At 39.8% G+C, this 13,987-nt stretch overlaps 1 protein-coding gene across 2 annotated transcripts in view; it reads right to left on the reverse strand.

Annotated features, from left to right (window-relative positions):
- The window catches only part of Epha3 (EPH receptor A3), a 304,612-nt gene extending 296,241 nt beyond the window's left edge, over positions 1-8,371 (reverse strand). For both annotated transcript variants that reach the window (XM_021185614.2, XM_021185613.2), the window contains exon 1: positions 8,156-8,371. In XM_021185614.2, the coding sequence (XP_021041273.1) occupies positions 8,156-8,243 (88 nt within the window). In that variant the 5' untranslated portion in view covers positions 8,244-8,371. The remainder of the gene's footprint in view (positions 1-8,155) is intronic.
- Positions 8,372-13,987: the final 5,616 nt, after the last annotated feature.

Below are 13,987 nucleotides of genomic sequence, written 5' to 3' on the forward strand. Positions count from 1 at the left end.
GTTTGAGTGAGAAGAAAGCAAAGGCCAAGATAAGTGAAGGAAAGGCTCCATAGGCCTTAGGGACTACTGTCTGCATCAACTTCCCCTACCTTACAGAGAGTCATCAGTTTAAGTAATTTACAGAGATTCAGGATCTATGCGTGTCCTCGCTTAGGAAGTTCAAAGTCCTCTTACTGATTTAACTTAATTTCTCCGGCCAAAAGTTCTCAACATTTTGAAGTTAATTTTGCAAAGTCACAAAAACAAATTAGTTCAGCCACAGAGAGCAGGGGTGACAATCTAGTATTGTTCTGGGATGAAAGGACTCTTTACAGATAACCAGGATTTGTAGAGAGGAGAAATGTCAAAGTGAAGACCCAGAGACAAGATGGAGCCTGGATCCAGTGGTGTGTTGCTGGGATGTTTCCTCAGTTGTATGTAAGAAATGCCCTAATATGTATGATGTATGTTAGGTGTGGTTGATGTAAGGCTTCAGTAAGGGATGGATGAAAAAGACCACTGGACAGTGAGGTTGCAACCCCAGTGGAGGAAAGGACATTTAAACCACACTGGATTCAGCCATTATTTAAGAAGAATATTGAAGACACACAGTCACAAAAATAAAAGCGGCAGTAAACCGTGAATCTACTCGGATTACTCCACTTTGAAGAAACACTCTATGTTTCAAGTTGATCTTCAAACTCCGAAGGAAACAAACCAACAAAAATGGTACCAATCTGAGAGAGGGGTGGTTTGGGGGAGGGGCACCAGGGCACTCTGAGTAGGAGCAGGAAGGCTTATGGAACACTCCTTTAGCGTGAGGAAGGGATTAAAGGTGGATGCACCTGCAGGTAACTTTAAAGAACACTGAAAAAGCAAAACAATCCCTTTATTTAGAAACGGGAGTGGGGAGAACACACTGTGGAGAGAGTAAGAAATAGCAAGGAGGGTCAGAGAGCAGCCAACAGGACAGTCGGGTAATCAGAGGTCTCTGCTTTCAGTAAATGAAGAGGTGCTTTTCGAACCTTGCAGGAAACTCTGCTGGACTCCTACCCTCCCCCTCCTCTCTCCCTAAGTCACCCGGTGGGTAGAGGAAGGTAGACAGAAAAGACACTACCACGCCACCTCCAGATGCCAGATTGAAAGGTCTGGTTGACAGCCACCGGAGGAAGCAGCAAGGAAATCTGAGATCTGTGGTCTCCTGCGAAGATCTGGACTTGCTGGGGTACAGGGGGTTGGGAGGTGGGGGTGGGTCTCGTTCTCCCTGTGCCTGATCCGGTGCAGGTGGCGGCCAGGTGGGGTAGAGCGGTGCGGCGCGGCGCGGCGCGGCGGCAGCAGCTCAGAGGCTGCAGGCAGAGGGCGCGCGTTGGTTGCAAGATGCTTGCTAGCTTCCTTCCTAAAGAAACAGTCAGAGGAGTTCTGCTTCCAGGAGCTCTTCGGCTGCTGTGGGCGCAGTCGTCCAGAGGAGCCGGCGCAGAGCGAGCCACGGGATGCCAGGTGACCAAAGCAGCCAGCATCCCTCCATCGTTCCATGGCCATCCGGGCTCCGCGCCGCGCTCCAGGCACTGACTTCGGTACCCGATTGAGGGGAAACTGCTGGAAGTGTTCCCTGGCCCTGGAGGGCTTACAGCTGGCCGCTTCACTCACTGGCTGGGTTTTAATAAGAAAACAGTAAACGGGACTGAGGAGCGAAGCGACATGGCTTCCTTGGCTCTACTAGTCCCTTTTCAAGTAGATAGGGATTAAGACACCCTGGCGGGGGTGTGATGGCAGCGAGGGTGCCTGATTCCTTTGTGGCCACCTAACAGTTACTCCCTGTAAAGAGCCATAGTGCTAAAATTTTACTAGGGCACACAGTTTTGCAACTTAAATGGCAGTGTCTTATCAAATGTAGGCAACAGGATGCAAAGAGGCGCACTCACCTCCTCCTTTGACCACCCCTGTCCGGGAGGAAGATTGTTCACAGCAGTTTGTTTGTACAGTGCTGCGATTTGTTTCCCGACTCCTTCCTCACCTATTATTCTCAGTTCGCCATGTTGGTTTGGATTATGTGGATTTTCACCCTTTGCTTTGACTAGAACAGCGGGACGTGGTTTAGAAAATGAAGGGGGGTGGAGGGCGCTGTGCACATTCAGGGTTTCCAGTTTAATAACGTCATTTCAAGTTTGAACCTTTATTTGCTGAACTGGTTTTGATTCCATCCACCCTCCACGTGCATGAGCCCAGGCTTTCAAAGTAAGCTTTGCTCACACTTTTAAAACTTTCCTGGGCAAAAGTAAATCTGTAAACTTCAGAGGAGAAATAAACAAAGCTACATGCCATTTTTTTTTAAATCTAGGTTTTAAGGATTTAATAAAAATTTACCCAGGTGATGTAAGTGATAAAGATATTTTATGGCATTATATTATCCTTGGCTTTAGAATCTGTGTTCCTCTCCATTTCTGTAATCAGCTCATTTAGTTTTGCTTGCATGAGCATTCTTTATAGTGAACTACCTTTTAAAATGCATTCCCAAGAAAACTCGTAGGAGATAAAATAAAACTTCCCGATGTTCATAATTTTCTTGGGGGGAGGGTTTTCAAAGAACTACCTGGTACTAGACAGCCGCGAACACAACTGCAGAGTTTGAAATCAAGGGCACACAACTATCCAGTCCTTTGAACACACGAGCAATGGCTTCCAAGAATGATGGATTAATGGTTTGGAAACTGTTGTGTTTTATTAATATCGCAACACTGTTTTTATTCTTGAAGTCATTGCAGCAAAATTCTTTCTTTCCTTCCTATTTTTTGAAGAGTAAATATTTAATCCCAGTTTTTTTATATACCTAGAAGAATAATATAACAAACCTTTCACACCAATCAACCCTTTATTTGAAAAATGTGTGAAAAGCTACTTGCACACTTGGTAAAAGCCCCTTACTGACCCTCAGTGGTGATAAAATCCAGATCTCTTAAAACAACCAAAGAGAGACACCCAAATCTGCTCTCAATCTCTCTGAAGCAAGAACTAAAGAGCCAAGTTTATTAGTTTATTGAATAATTTACAGACAAATGTGCATGTTAAAAAATAAAACTAGAGATCTTGATAAAAATTTTTTTAAAAAGTTAGTATTCTTCCAAGAAATACATATTTCTCTGTACATCTAGTATTTATGCCAAACAAAACCAGTGGAAAATGACTCAAATCAAAGGTAGCCCACATCACAGAATTCTAAGTAAGTACTGTCTGTAAGAACTTATCGAGTTCTGATGATTTGTGGAAAGTTTTATTAATACTTTCTTGAAGATTTTATGACTTGGAAAATGTAACTTTCGAGAACATTTCTTGCTGCTTCCATTTCTATTGAAGTCACTAAATCAAATATATTGTAGAAATATGCTTTCCCTTAAAACCCTTTGCATATGTAACTAATTATTTGATATTTAAACGTTGTGTATATTTTAGTTCAGGAAAAAAAATCCAAGAAGTTCCCCTAAAAAATTGAACGTTTAGGGATATTTTATAAGGAAGGAATATTTTGAAATAGTATTAAAAGCGATTTGACTATAAAGAAAATACAGGAATTTTAATGTTCAAATTGGGATAATACACATTCAAGATAAAGAATTTCATTGAATCATTACTTTAAATTTATATAAAGATCAAGTTTAAACTGCTACATTTTATATGAGCAAGGAACATACCATGATGGTTAGATTCAAGGGGCAGAAAACTTTATGTGAAACTTTCTCAAGTTAGTAAACACTCGTAAGTTAGTAAACACTGATAAATACTTTTAAAATATGATCGCATACTACTCTGTTATAAGAGTATATATTAGCTTTGATTTTTTTCATGGAAACTTTCAGTTTCTATTAATTCATGGAGAAGATAAATTTCTGTACAGTATAACTGACTTAGCCTGTAGCAATAGTGTTTACATTTATAGGTACAGTCACTTCTGACTTTTACCCATAACTTTTTACTTTACGGGGAGAAGAAAAATTGTATCCATCACAGAATCAGTATAAAAAAAGCATAAAGCTGAAAATGTACATAGCTATGGCAAGGGTGTTTTGTCTGTCTAAATTCACTATACTTGCCAGAATACTTATATTTTAAAGGGATAACTAATTTTTTACTTCTGACAAGAACGGATGTCAACACTGAGGTGAGTTGGGTCTTAAAGTGAATACTTCCTCACTTGAATTTAATGATATCAACATTATTCTTTAGGAAGATATAAATTCAAAATGAATTAATTTCATGATCAATTTTGAGAGGTTACAAGAAGTTACTTTTTTTGGCACAGTCAAAATATTATCATAGCAATTTAGATTGTCAGTAAAAGCTTAAACAAATTTGCTGATAATCCTGTTAATGACCTAGGTCAAGTGTTAACTGTTGTGGGTTATGAAGCAGTGAAATTAAGGTTTCTTCTACCTTTAGGCAAACAGCACAGTTATAACCGTTGGGGGTGGGTGGAGGGGCAAGCTATTAGGAGAACTATTAAATTACAGAAATGTATAATGCATTCAATTATTTAGTCTAGCATGAAGAAATGCTATTAAAAGCAAATGTAAGCTCTTTAAAAAAAAAAGCCTATAAAGATGACATGATAGCTTAGCTCTCAATGTTTCAATCACAGAGAGTTTTTATTTGAGAGTAAGAGTATATATACATTGAAGGGATGCCAATTAAGAACAAATTTTCAAAGAGAAAAATCTGTGACTTAAATATTTATTGTGTCATTTGCCTACTGCTCCAAGAGAAGTATATACATTCATATAAGAAGTATATACATTCATAGGCAAGTTTTACTATCAATTGCCCAACAATCACATAGTGTTTCTTGTACTTAGCAGAGATTTATGTTAAAGGAAGAACGTTTCAGAGACAGTGTCCCACAAACACACTACAGAAAAGAGTATCTCAGCAAGAAGTAGGTATGGGGACTGAATTTTACTGAACTGTATTAAAAAAAACCTCTCATTTTCAGTGTAAATAATGCAAAGGGTAAGTGTGAATACAATTTGTGGAGACTGTTCGATGGAATATGTGGCATATAATATTGAATAAGCAGTCCATTTTGCTTCAGACAGCTACAAGTATTTAGTATGTATAGAGAGTACTTCATGCAGTTGTAAAGTTGGGTGAACTAAGGAAGGTTGAACACTCCACTCTGTATCAAGCTTTAACCTCTTTCAAAAGTTACTGTTTGCCATGATCTGAGTCCCTGCAAGGAAGAAACAGAACGAGCCTAAGGCTGTCCCTGACAGAACTGTCCAGTACTAATGTTACTTTGAGAAGGAACTGATTTCCCAGTAGAATTTTCTTCTCATGCCACGTGAGTGGAGAGAACTGATCATTGTTCACAAAGTCTTTACTACCTTCTGCGTGGGTCTCCAGGCAAGGTTTTAAGGGATCCTCAGAATCATACGTCTCTATATTATCCAGAAGACCATGGAGGCAAAGTAGCAGTTGGAGTCGCTTGATCAAAATCACATTAGAAAGTCACATAATTAACTGATGAACTGGAACATTCACACCAAACTCTTAAGTTATTTTTCTTTACTTTGGACTCCTGGAATTTCAATAGTTTTATTTAGCCATCTCATTTTTTTGTTTGTTTGTTTGTTTGTTAAACTCTCATAATGATGAGTTTCTTAGCAATCAGCTCAATGGCCTGGTTTTGTTCATCCAATTTTGTCATGTCTATCCAATGATAGATAGGAGAAGGTATGTTAGTAAATATGTTGCTGCAGGTTTTCTGTAGTTTTAAAGCACGTTAGGCATCATATTTCAAGTATAATTTATTTTCTTATATAGAGAGAGCTGTTTATAGAGCTTCTTCCTATATAGCTTTAGGTTTCAAACTACTGATGAAAAAAGGAAGCAGCATTAACTGGCTCACTTTATCTTAGCTATATAGGAAAGCTACATTATCTGGTTCTCTTTATCTTAACTCTATCTATGAGTCCAGCTTACTGCATGGAAATTGTGGCACAGATCAGAAATTTTCACTTCCCATATGACTCAACTCAACTGCTTAGGGCCAAGATATTTGATAAATATTTAAAGTCTCATTGAAGTGTTATCTAACTTAAACTAATCACGTTAACTTTTGTTTTATCCTTGTAAAGATAGTGAGACAGCCATATGATAGTGTCTGAAAAGACCAACCCTGTGAACAATAGATACATAAAACTTTCAGCTAAGCAAGTTAAATACTATATTAGTTTTATAAGTATTTTTACCATTATAGCTCTATGGTGTTAATTTATACAGGACTCTTTACATACACTATTCAATTATACATATATAAAGTGGTTTAATGGTAATTAAGATTTAATTATACTTATTACACTAAATTAATAGGCATTGCTTTTATATGAGTATAAATAAGACTAAGGTTATTATGATCATGATTATTATTTGCAATTTAAAGTGAGGTTAAGTTGACCATAAACATAAGTTCATCTCTATCCTGCACATCACCTATTCAGTGAGATCATTGTCTGGGAAGTCTGTACACATTCTATTTGGAAAAAGACAACTCAGCAAAAATAAATAAATAAATAAATAAATAAATAAATAAATAAATAAAAGTGCCAGTTATATTATTTTCTAGTTATTGTTAGTATTTTAATATATTGAGAAAATATTTTAAAACAATTTAACATACTGCTGTCTTATTCATGCACAGATGACCACTCAGGATGACCATTTTTTCAAGAATGGCTGAAGATTATTTTTAAGTGAACATTTTAATTTGTATTACTAAATAAGTGATTTGTGGAAAAGATGAGTTTTTCCATCTCCATGATGAAAAGAATAAAAAAAAAAAACACTACTTCTCTACTGAAAAGCAAACAAAAATTAATAAAACCAGTCAGACTTGATAAAGGCAGCCAAGGCACTAAGGAAAGAAAATTAAACTGTCCCATTAGCGTGAAAGTGGGTCACCAAACATGCGAAGCGGTCTTTGTACTAATGGGCTTACATACATTTTTCTTTCACATGGGCATAAGCATAATGTCTACAACATTGGCTCTACAAAACGTTTTTAAGTGAGTGTTGTACAGCTACTGTGCTCCCTGCACATCAGCTGTTCTCTATTGTTAACTTGCTCGATACAATTCTCAATGTTCAAAATCATTAAGAGGAAATTAAAGTTGTAAGTGTTGCTGCAAGGCAATCAATTATTCAGAGAAGTTGTCTTAAGAGTTTGTATTCACAAATCATTAAAACTCGATAATGAAAAGTCTGAAAAAAAATATCATGAGTCCGCTCAGTACCCACGAAAACAAATATTCTCAATATTAGCTTTACACTTTGATCCATTGAGAATGCAAGGATGCCCGTTACACGGACAGTAATTAATCCAGCATCAAGGAAATGCCGTCAGCTACCCATGACTGTTCTTTCTAATTTGCTAGTCTGTTATTTACTGTATCTACCCAGGAGCTAATCATCAATCAATCATTAAATGCATCCTCCTATGTGTATGAAAGGCCGTTTTACAAAGGAACCCAACTTAAGCTCACGGTATATCCCTTCAACCATCACTGCTGTTAATAATGTGGCATGCATATGCTACCCATGAGAACCTGTATCGCTGAGCACAGCATCGCCCCGCGGGATCCACAGCACTTCAATAAGGCGGTTGTAACATAAACACATGCACACACGCGCGCACTCAAACACCTCGGGTCCAACGAGCCTCCTTCTCTCCAGTCCATTCATAAATGCCAAAGGGTCTAAGCAGGAGCAACCTGTCATTATCTTTAAAACACACCGCGGGATCTCAAGACAGGCTAGCCTTTTCTTTGAAACTTCTCAAAGAACCACATGGTCATAATTAGAAAATAAAATACTGCCTTGGCTATTTGGCAATTAACAGTCTGGGTTGTTAAAAAAAGAAAAAAGAAAAAAAAAAAGAAGGTTTTCTTTCTTTCTGGTTCAAATTGGTAAATGTGGTAATCACTTGAATCGCTCGCTATCAGATTAAAAACAGATTTATTATTTTTTAAAGGTTTCTACAATGCCAAGACATCCCCCAAAAGTGTTTTGGGATTGCTACTGGGCAAACACAATCTTTTCGCTGCCACTGCTTTCTGGGCATCTCGGGGAACAGCGCCGTCCGGGGGCTGTGGGCTCCGCTCCAGCCGGAGCGGCGCGGTACCTGGCTTACCTTCGTTGGAAGGCTGTGGGCTCAGTTCTCCGGAGCAGCTGAGGACGCAGCAGCCGAGCAGGACGAGGATGGAGAGGTGACAATCCATGTTGCTGGTGCACCGGGCAGTGAGAGGAGCATATCTCCGCGAAGCATACCACTGATGTGAGGGGGAGCGCTCTGATTGCTGGAGAAGTTACCATGCTCCGCTCGCAGTCTGATGTCAAGTTTGACACTGGAGATAAGGAGGAGTCTGGCTGCCTTTCTGCGAACCCCGCTCGGGGACTTCTCTGGGTCCTAGTGCCGTCGCCAGCGGGCGCTGAAGAAGAGCAGGGCAGCCCCATGGCTGGCAGCCAGCTCCGTTCCACGGAGCTGCGGAAGAACGCAGAGGGGTGGAGGTCGAGAGTGTTGCTTGTGGGGTAGGAAAGCCAGAAGTTGTGCTGGGACAGCGACAGCGACGGAGAGTCTTGGGAGCCATTCCGTTTTCACAGGAAGGCAGCTATTTGTTTGCTATACTTCATCAGTTGTCTATTTCTGAAAGATCCCTATTAGAGGTACTGTGAGTTGAAACTAATGTTCAAAAAAGTAGTATTGTTTTTAAAAGTGGAAGACGTTCATTCAATTATTGTAGAACGACAAGGACCATTACAATTAATCCCTTTACTGTGTTCTGTGTGTTCACAATTCTCTTAGTGATTCAACAAGATAAAAGTAGACATCCTAGATCAGAAAGTCTGCTCAGTCTACCACATGGTATTGGGCTGTTAAAGGCATTTGATACAGCAATCTCAGCTGAAACAGAGAGGTCACAGTCAGGTTCCGAACACTGGCAAATAGCTGTTGCCCTCCCAGGACAGTAACAATCCTAGCCAAAGCCATAGCTTCAGACTGCCACTCATTCCATCGGATGGTTGCAGGGTTTGCAATATAAAGCGAAAGTCCTGAACAATGAATGCTCCTGCCTACAACTAGCTAGCAATAGAACTTTCCTGTTTTGTGAGACTCGGAGATTAAGTCATAGCTCCCTGTTCAGCCTTCCGGCTGCCACTAATCTGGGAATATTTGAAGACTGCTCTTTTAACGCTGAAAATCTAGTAGTTCCTAGACAACAATGTCCTTGGACTTTCTTAAATTACTTTGCACGATGGTTATAAACGGTCTCATGCTGAGCAACCTCACTGCAATCTACTTCAGCCATGTAATTTTTCCAATTTCTACTTTAAGATCTCTTTTGAATTATCTTTGAAATAGGTCCCAGAAAATGATTCCTCACCAACCCTCTCAACCACCCATCCACCTCAGCCTATCCTGAAAAGGAACAAGATGACTTCCTTACACGGATGGCTTCAAAACGGAAAATTAGGTTGACAACATTATCGCCAGTGATCAGTGTTAGAGCCCTGAGAAGGGAGACTGGGTAGGTTTTTAAGGGTCCCGATAAATAAGGTATGATTTCACAAGCACTCCACTTTCTATGACGCTGGAATTTAGGCTAATGGCTTCTGATACTGTTTGTTGACTGTTTGGTAAAGATGGGTTGGGTTGAAGAAGCCAGATGGAAGAGACTGACTCTGTTCACACTTCCTCGAGAGACTTATTTGTCTCCCTAACTCCTTCTCACATTAGGCCACCAGAGGCTGTAGAGCCCACCAGTGCTAAATCTGACTCCATTGAAAATAAGGGTTGTTGACCAGAAAATGGGGAGAGTGGGGATTGCCTCATAATGTTTGCAGTTCCACAACAGTTACATTGCTTCATAGGTGGATATGACTTTTTTCCTGAGAGTTTGAAAGAAATGACATTTATTTCAGATTGCAATTTAAAAGCACTTGGAAAGGTCATGATGGTATGCTGGTCTTTATGAACTATTACTTCCTTTCCTCTCACTATCCCATTATTTCTCTTTCCCATCTAACATCTAACAATCACCTGGGATGGTGAAAAGGTTGTTCATGTTTGAACAATGTTACAAGTGTGCAAAAATGGAGTTTAAAGCAATGCCTGAGCTAGGCACACTATGTAAGCTATCTAGGATGTCTCAGTTGTAGACTCCTTAATCCAAAAAGACAGCAGAAAAAGAGAGGTCCCAAAGCTGAGAATGTAGCCCAGTTGGTAGAGTGCTTGCATGAGGACCTGGGTTCTATACCCAGTATTACATAGTCAGGGTGTGTAACACAGCGTTTGGAGGATGGGGGAAGAAAAAGCAGAAGTTTAACTTCTCATTACACATTGAATTAGATGACATCCTGGGCTACATGAAATCCTGCCTCTAAAATAAAAAGAAGGAATGAATAAGTAAAAGGAAGAAAGGAAGGAAAGAAAGAAAGGAAGAAGGGAAGGAGGGAAGGAACAGAGAGAGGGGGGAAGGAAGGAAGGAAGGAAGGAAGGAAGGAAGGAAGGAAGGAAGGAAGGAAGGAAGGAAGAAAAAAAAGAAGTTGCAAAGATTTATAATCTCAGGATTATTTTGGATAGGTGTGAAAAGAAATTCAGGCCAACAGACAGACTAGCAAGTAAGATTGGAAGTACAGACTTGATTGCAATGGTTTCTTGTCCAAAAAAAAAAAAAAATGGTGCTGAAATATAAGGAAAGGTAAACATTTAACAGTTCAATAAGAGTTCAGAAGACACTGTTAGTAGACAGAAGGAGCATAAACAAAATTAGAGTGATGTCCAATAGAGGGGAAAAACTTAAAACCCCAACATGCAAGCAACACAGTGTATTTTTGTCAGGAAGAGAGATAGCATCAGAGGACAGAAAGAAAGCCAGAGTTGATGGTGGCTGTTGGGGAAATATTCTCCATGGGGTAGACTGAAAAAGGCATACAAGTTCCCTTGCCACAGGTCAATGTGTTCATAACCTATTCTAGGCTAAAGAGAGCAAATCCAAAAGCAGAGGAATAAACGGATTCTGTCTAAGGTTTAGGAAATTATTATCGTCCCAGGACAAACCAGGGCTGTGTCACATGGTGTGGAAGGGCTGACAATCCTCATTGAAAAGGACACTGTAACCCAGACATTTGGGACTGAACCTACTGCTGAGTGAGGAAAAAGTCCAATACAGAACAGTTACATCAGAAGTCATTTATAAAGTAAAGCTGAGGACAGGTTAGGGCTAGGAGCTAACTGAAAGAATGAAGACCTAAATGGGGAAGAAACTACATTTCGTTTTTTCAAGAATAGCAGAGTTAGCCACCCAACTTAGCAGTTAGAGGAACATTCCTGAAAGAGATAGCAATTGAACTTTATCCAGGAAAGGCAGCAATGGTGGGTATCATTGAAATGTGCGTCAGAAATAGAGTGAACATGAACAACCAGCTTCCTGGAGGAAACAGACTTCTGTTATTAGAGCAGAGATGCTGAGCTGATGTCGGAGATTCGGAGAGAAGAGAGAGGACATCATGGACGGATCCTGGTGACGATTCTAAGAATGCTAGGGACCTAGGACTGTGGGGTGATTTGGTCTATAGAAGTCTTAATCTGCACTTTAAAAACAGGAAGAATGTTACTTTTAAAAATAGCCATAGTGAGAGGAGGTAATACCCCAGCACTCCTCGCGGTTGACATAGCTGACACTGTAGGTCATCTGTAGAGCTCCTCATTCAAGCCAGTCTACATGCAGTTAGATGGTCTGCTCTCTTGAGATTTTGACCCCAATATGCTATCATTTAGGGAGAGTGTAAATGTTATATGATGCTTAAGATGTTATCCTTATGTCTGACATACTAAAAAATTTTAGTACACTTTACAAAAAAAATAACAAAACAACAAATCACTAGCCAACATGCAGTCTAGATTGTATGATCCTGAGCAGCAATAGAATTTTAAGCCACACAAACATAAGTGAAAAAAAAATCTAGCAAAACTTCACAATAGTTTTATTTTAAGACATGGAAGATCCTGGTGTCTATGTAGCCTTTTAACTTCTGATGTGAACGCTAAAAATGATTTGAGGAAAGAAAATGGTGGAGACCATTATGTTAAGTCTAGTAGGAATAACCCGAGATCAAGTCCAGGGACATGAACTATCAGGAGACAGAGACCTTAGGTGGGTTGTTGTCTTAGCAATTATGCCTTTCCAAAGATAGCCAGGTATATACATGGAAGGAAAGGTTAGTCAGGAAGATCAGTTGGCTGAAGAAAAAGTGGTAGCACATACCGATCTTTAACATCTCTTGGCAGAAATGGGAACACGGAGCTAGGAGAGATGAACTCATTAGAAAACTATTGAAAGTTTTCACAGGCAAGCAAGATCCTGATAAATGAGTGAGCCCTGGCTGTGGAAAATTCTATGATAAACTCTTGCCTCTGTCCTGCACTCTGCAACTGTGGCCAATGTCACAGTTGTCCTCTAATTACTGACCTCCTCTTCTCAGGATATCTGAAGAATGATCCTGAGTACGGTGACTCCTATTGGCTGAGAACTCATAGCCTAACAGATGGACAGTTGAGAAATTCTGGGTTGGTTGCATTCTGATGCCAGGGCTGGTACCGCTTTTTACTCGTCTTGACACTTGTAACATTGTACAGACACACATCTCATCTCTTTTCATGTTTTAATGATCTTAAATATTTCATTTGCTCTTAGTGTTCACACACACACACAGACACACACATGCACATACATGTGTGCACACACATTCACACACATAAAAACACATATACAAACACACACAGACACACAGACTCACACAGGTGCACACACACATAGACACACAGGTGCACACACACACACAAACACACATGCACACACGTATTGTGAACTACAATATTATATTCAGCTATCAATAAATGCCACTTATAATTTCTATCTTTTCATATATCATCAGTTCTGTGTTGGAAATGTTCACTCCCTTCTCCGGTTATCTTGAAAGAGACAACTAGCTGCATGCGCTGAACTTGCAATGTTGTATATTAGAATCCCTTCACCCTTAGGTCTTCCGGTTCCCCTTATATTCCTTCTCATGCTGCCCTATTACTGCCTCCTATGCCAGCCTCCTTACTTTCTACTTCTATGCAACAACCTTCTTGTCTCCACAAAAGGGTAACAACCCGCGGTGCTGCATTTCTGTTCCTGTCTCATTTCACTTAGCAGAATGCTTTCTTTTTCTGTCCACATCATCACAAATAACGCAATTTCAGTCTTTTTGGATTTAAATATTATCCTATTATGGGAATCTAACACATTTTTAAAAAATGCACTCATTCATTCCATGACATCTCAATTGAGTCTATGTCTTGGCTACTGAGAATAAGCATGAACATGCAGATATCTTTTTGGCATGGAGATTTATTTCCTTCCAATGCACACCTTGTAACAGTATGGCTGAGAGGCGCCATTGTTGATGTTGTTGGGAGTAGGAATGTTAAGTACAAGTTCTGCAAGTTGGATCTCAGTAAATCAGTGACTAGAAGGAGAGGCAGGAGAAGTCATGTTATGTGGTTACCCGACCAGTGCTGCAATGAACTGATGGGAAAGCAGAAGTATTGGGAACCCTGGGTTCGGTTTAGGACACGTTAAGATCGAGCCAGAAGTTCTGAGGGAAGTAAGGATACTTAGGAGGTGAGTGGTAATTATAAGTAGCTTAATTTCAAGACAGAAATTTAATTTCCCCAGAAGATCGCATACAGTGAGGGGAAACGAGGCTCCTGAATTGAATTCTGATAAAATAAAATTATTCAAAATGCTAAAGGAGGCTGAATTTATTATGGTAAACCGGAATGTATATCATAAAGGAATGGTAAGGAGAGTGAGTCAGAGGAGTCAAGAGAGATGCAGACTCCAGGAAGGGAGCAACCAACCACAAGTAAGGGGAAGGTTCCTCAAGGCTGAAAGGAAAATCGCTTTTGTAGTTA

The sequence above is a fragment of the Mus caroli genome, chromosome 16, assembly GCF_900094665.2.
Source record: "Mus caroli chromosome 16, CAROLI_EIJ_v1.1, whole genome shotgun sequence".
NCBI classification, from domain to species: Eukaryota; Metazoa; Chordata; class Mammalia; order Rodentia; family Muridae; genus Mus; species Mus caroli.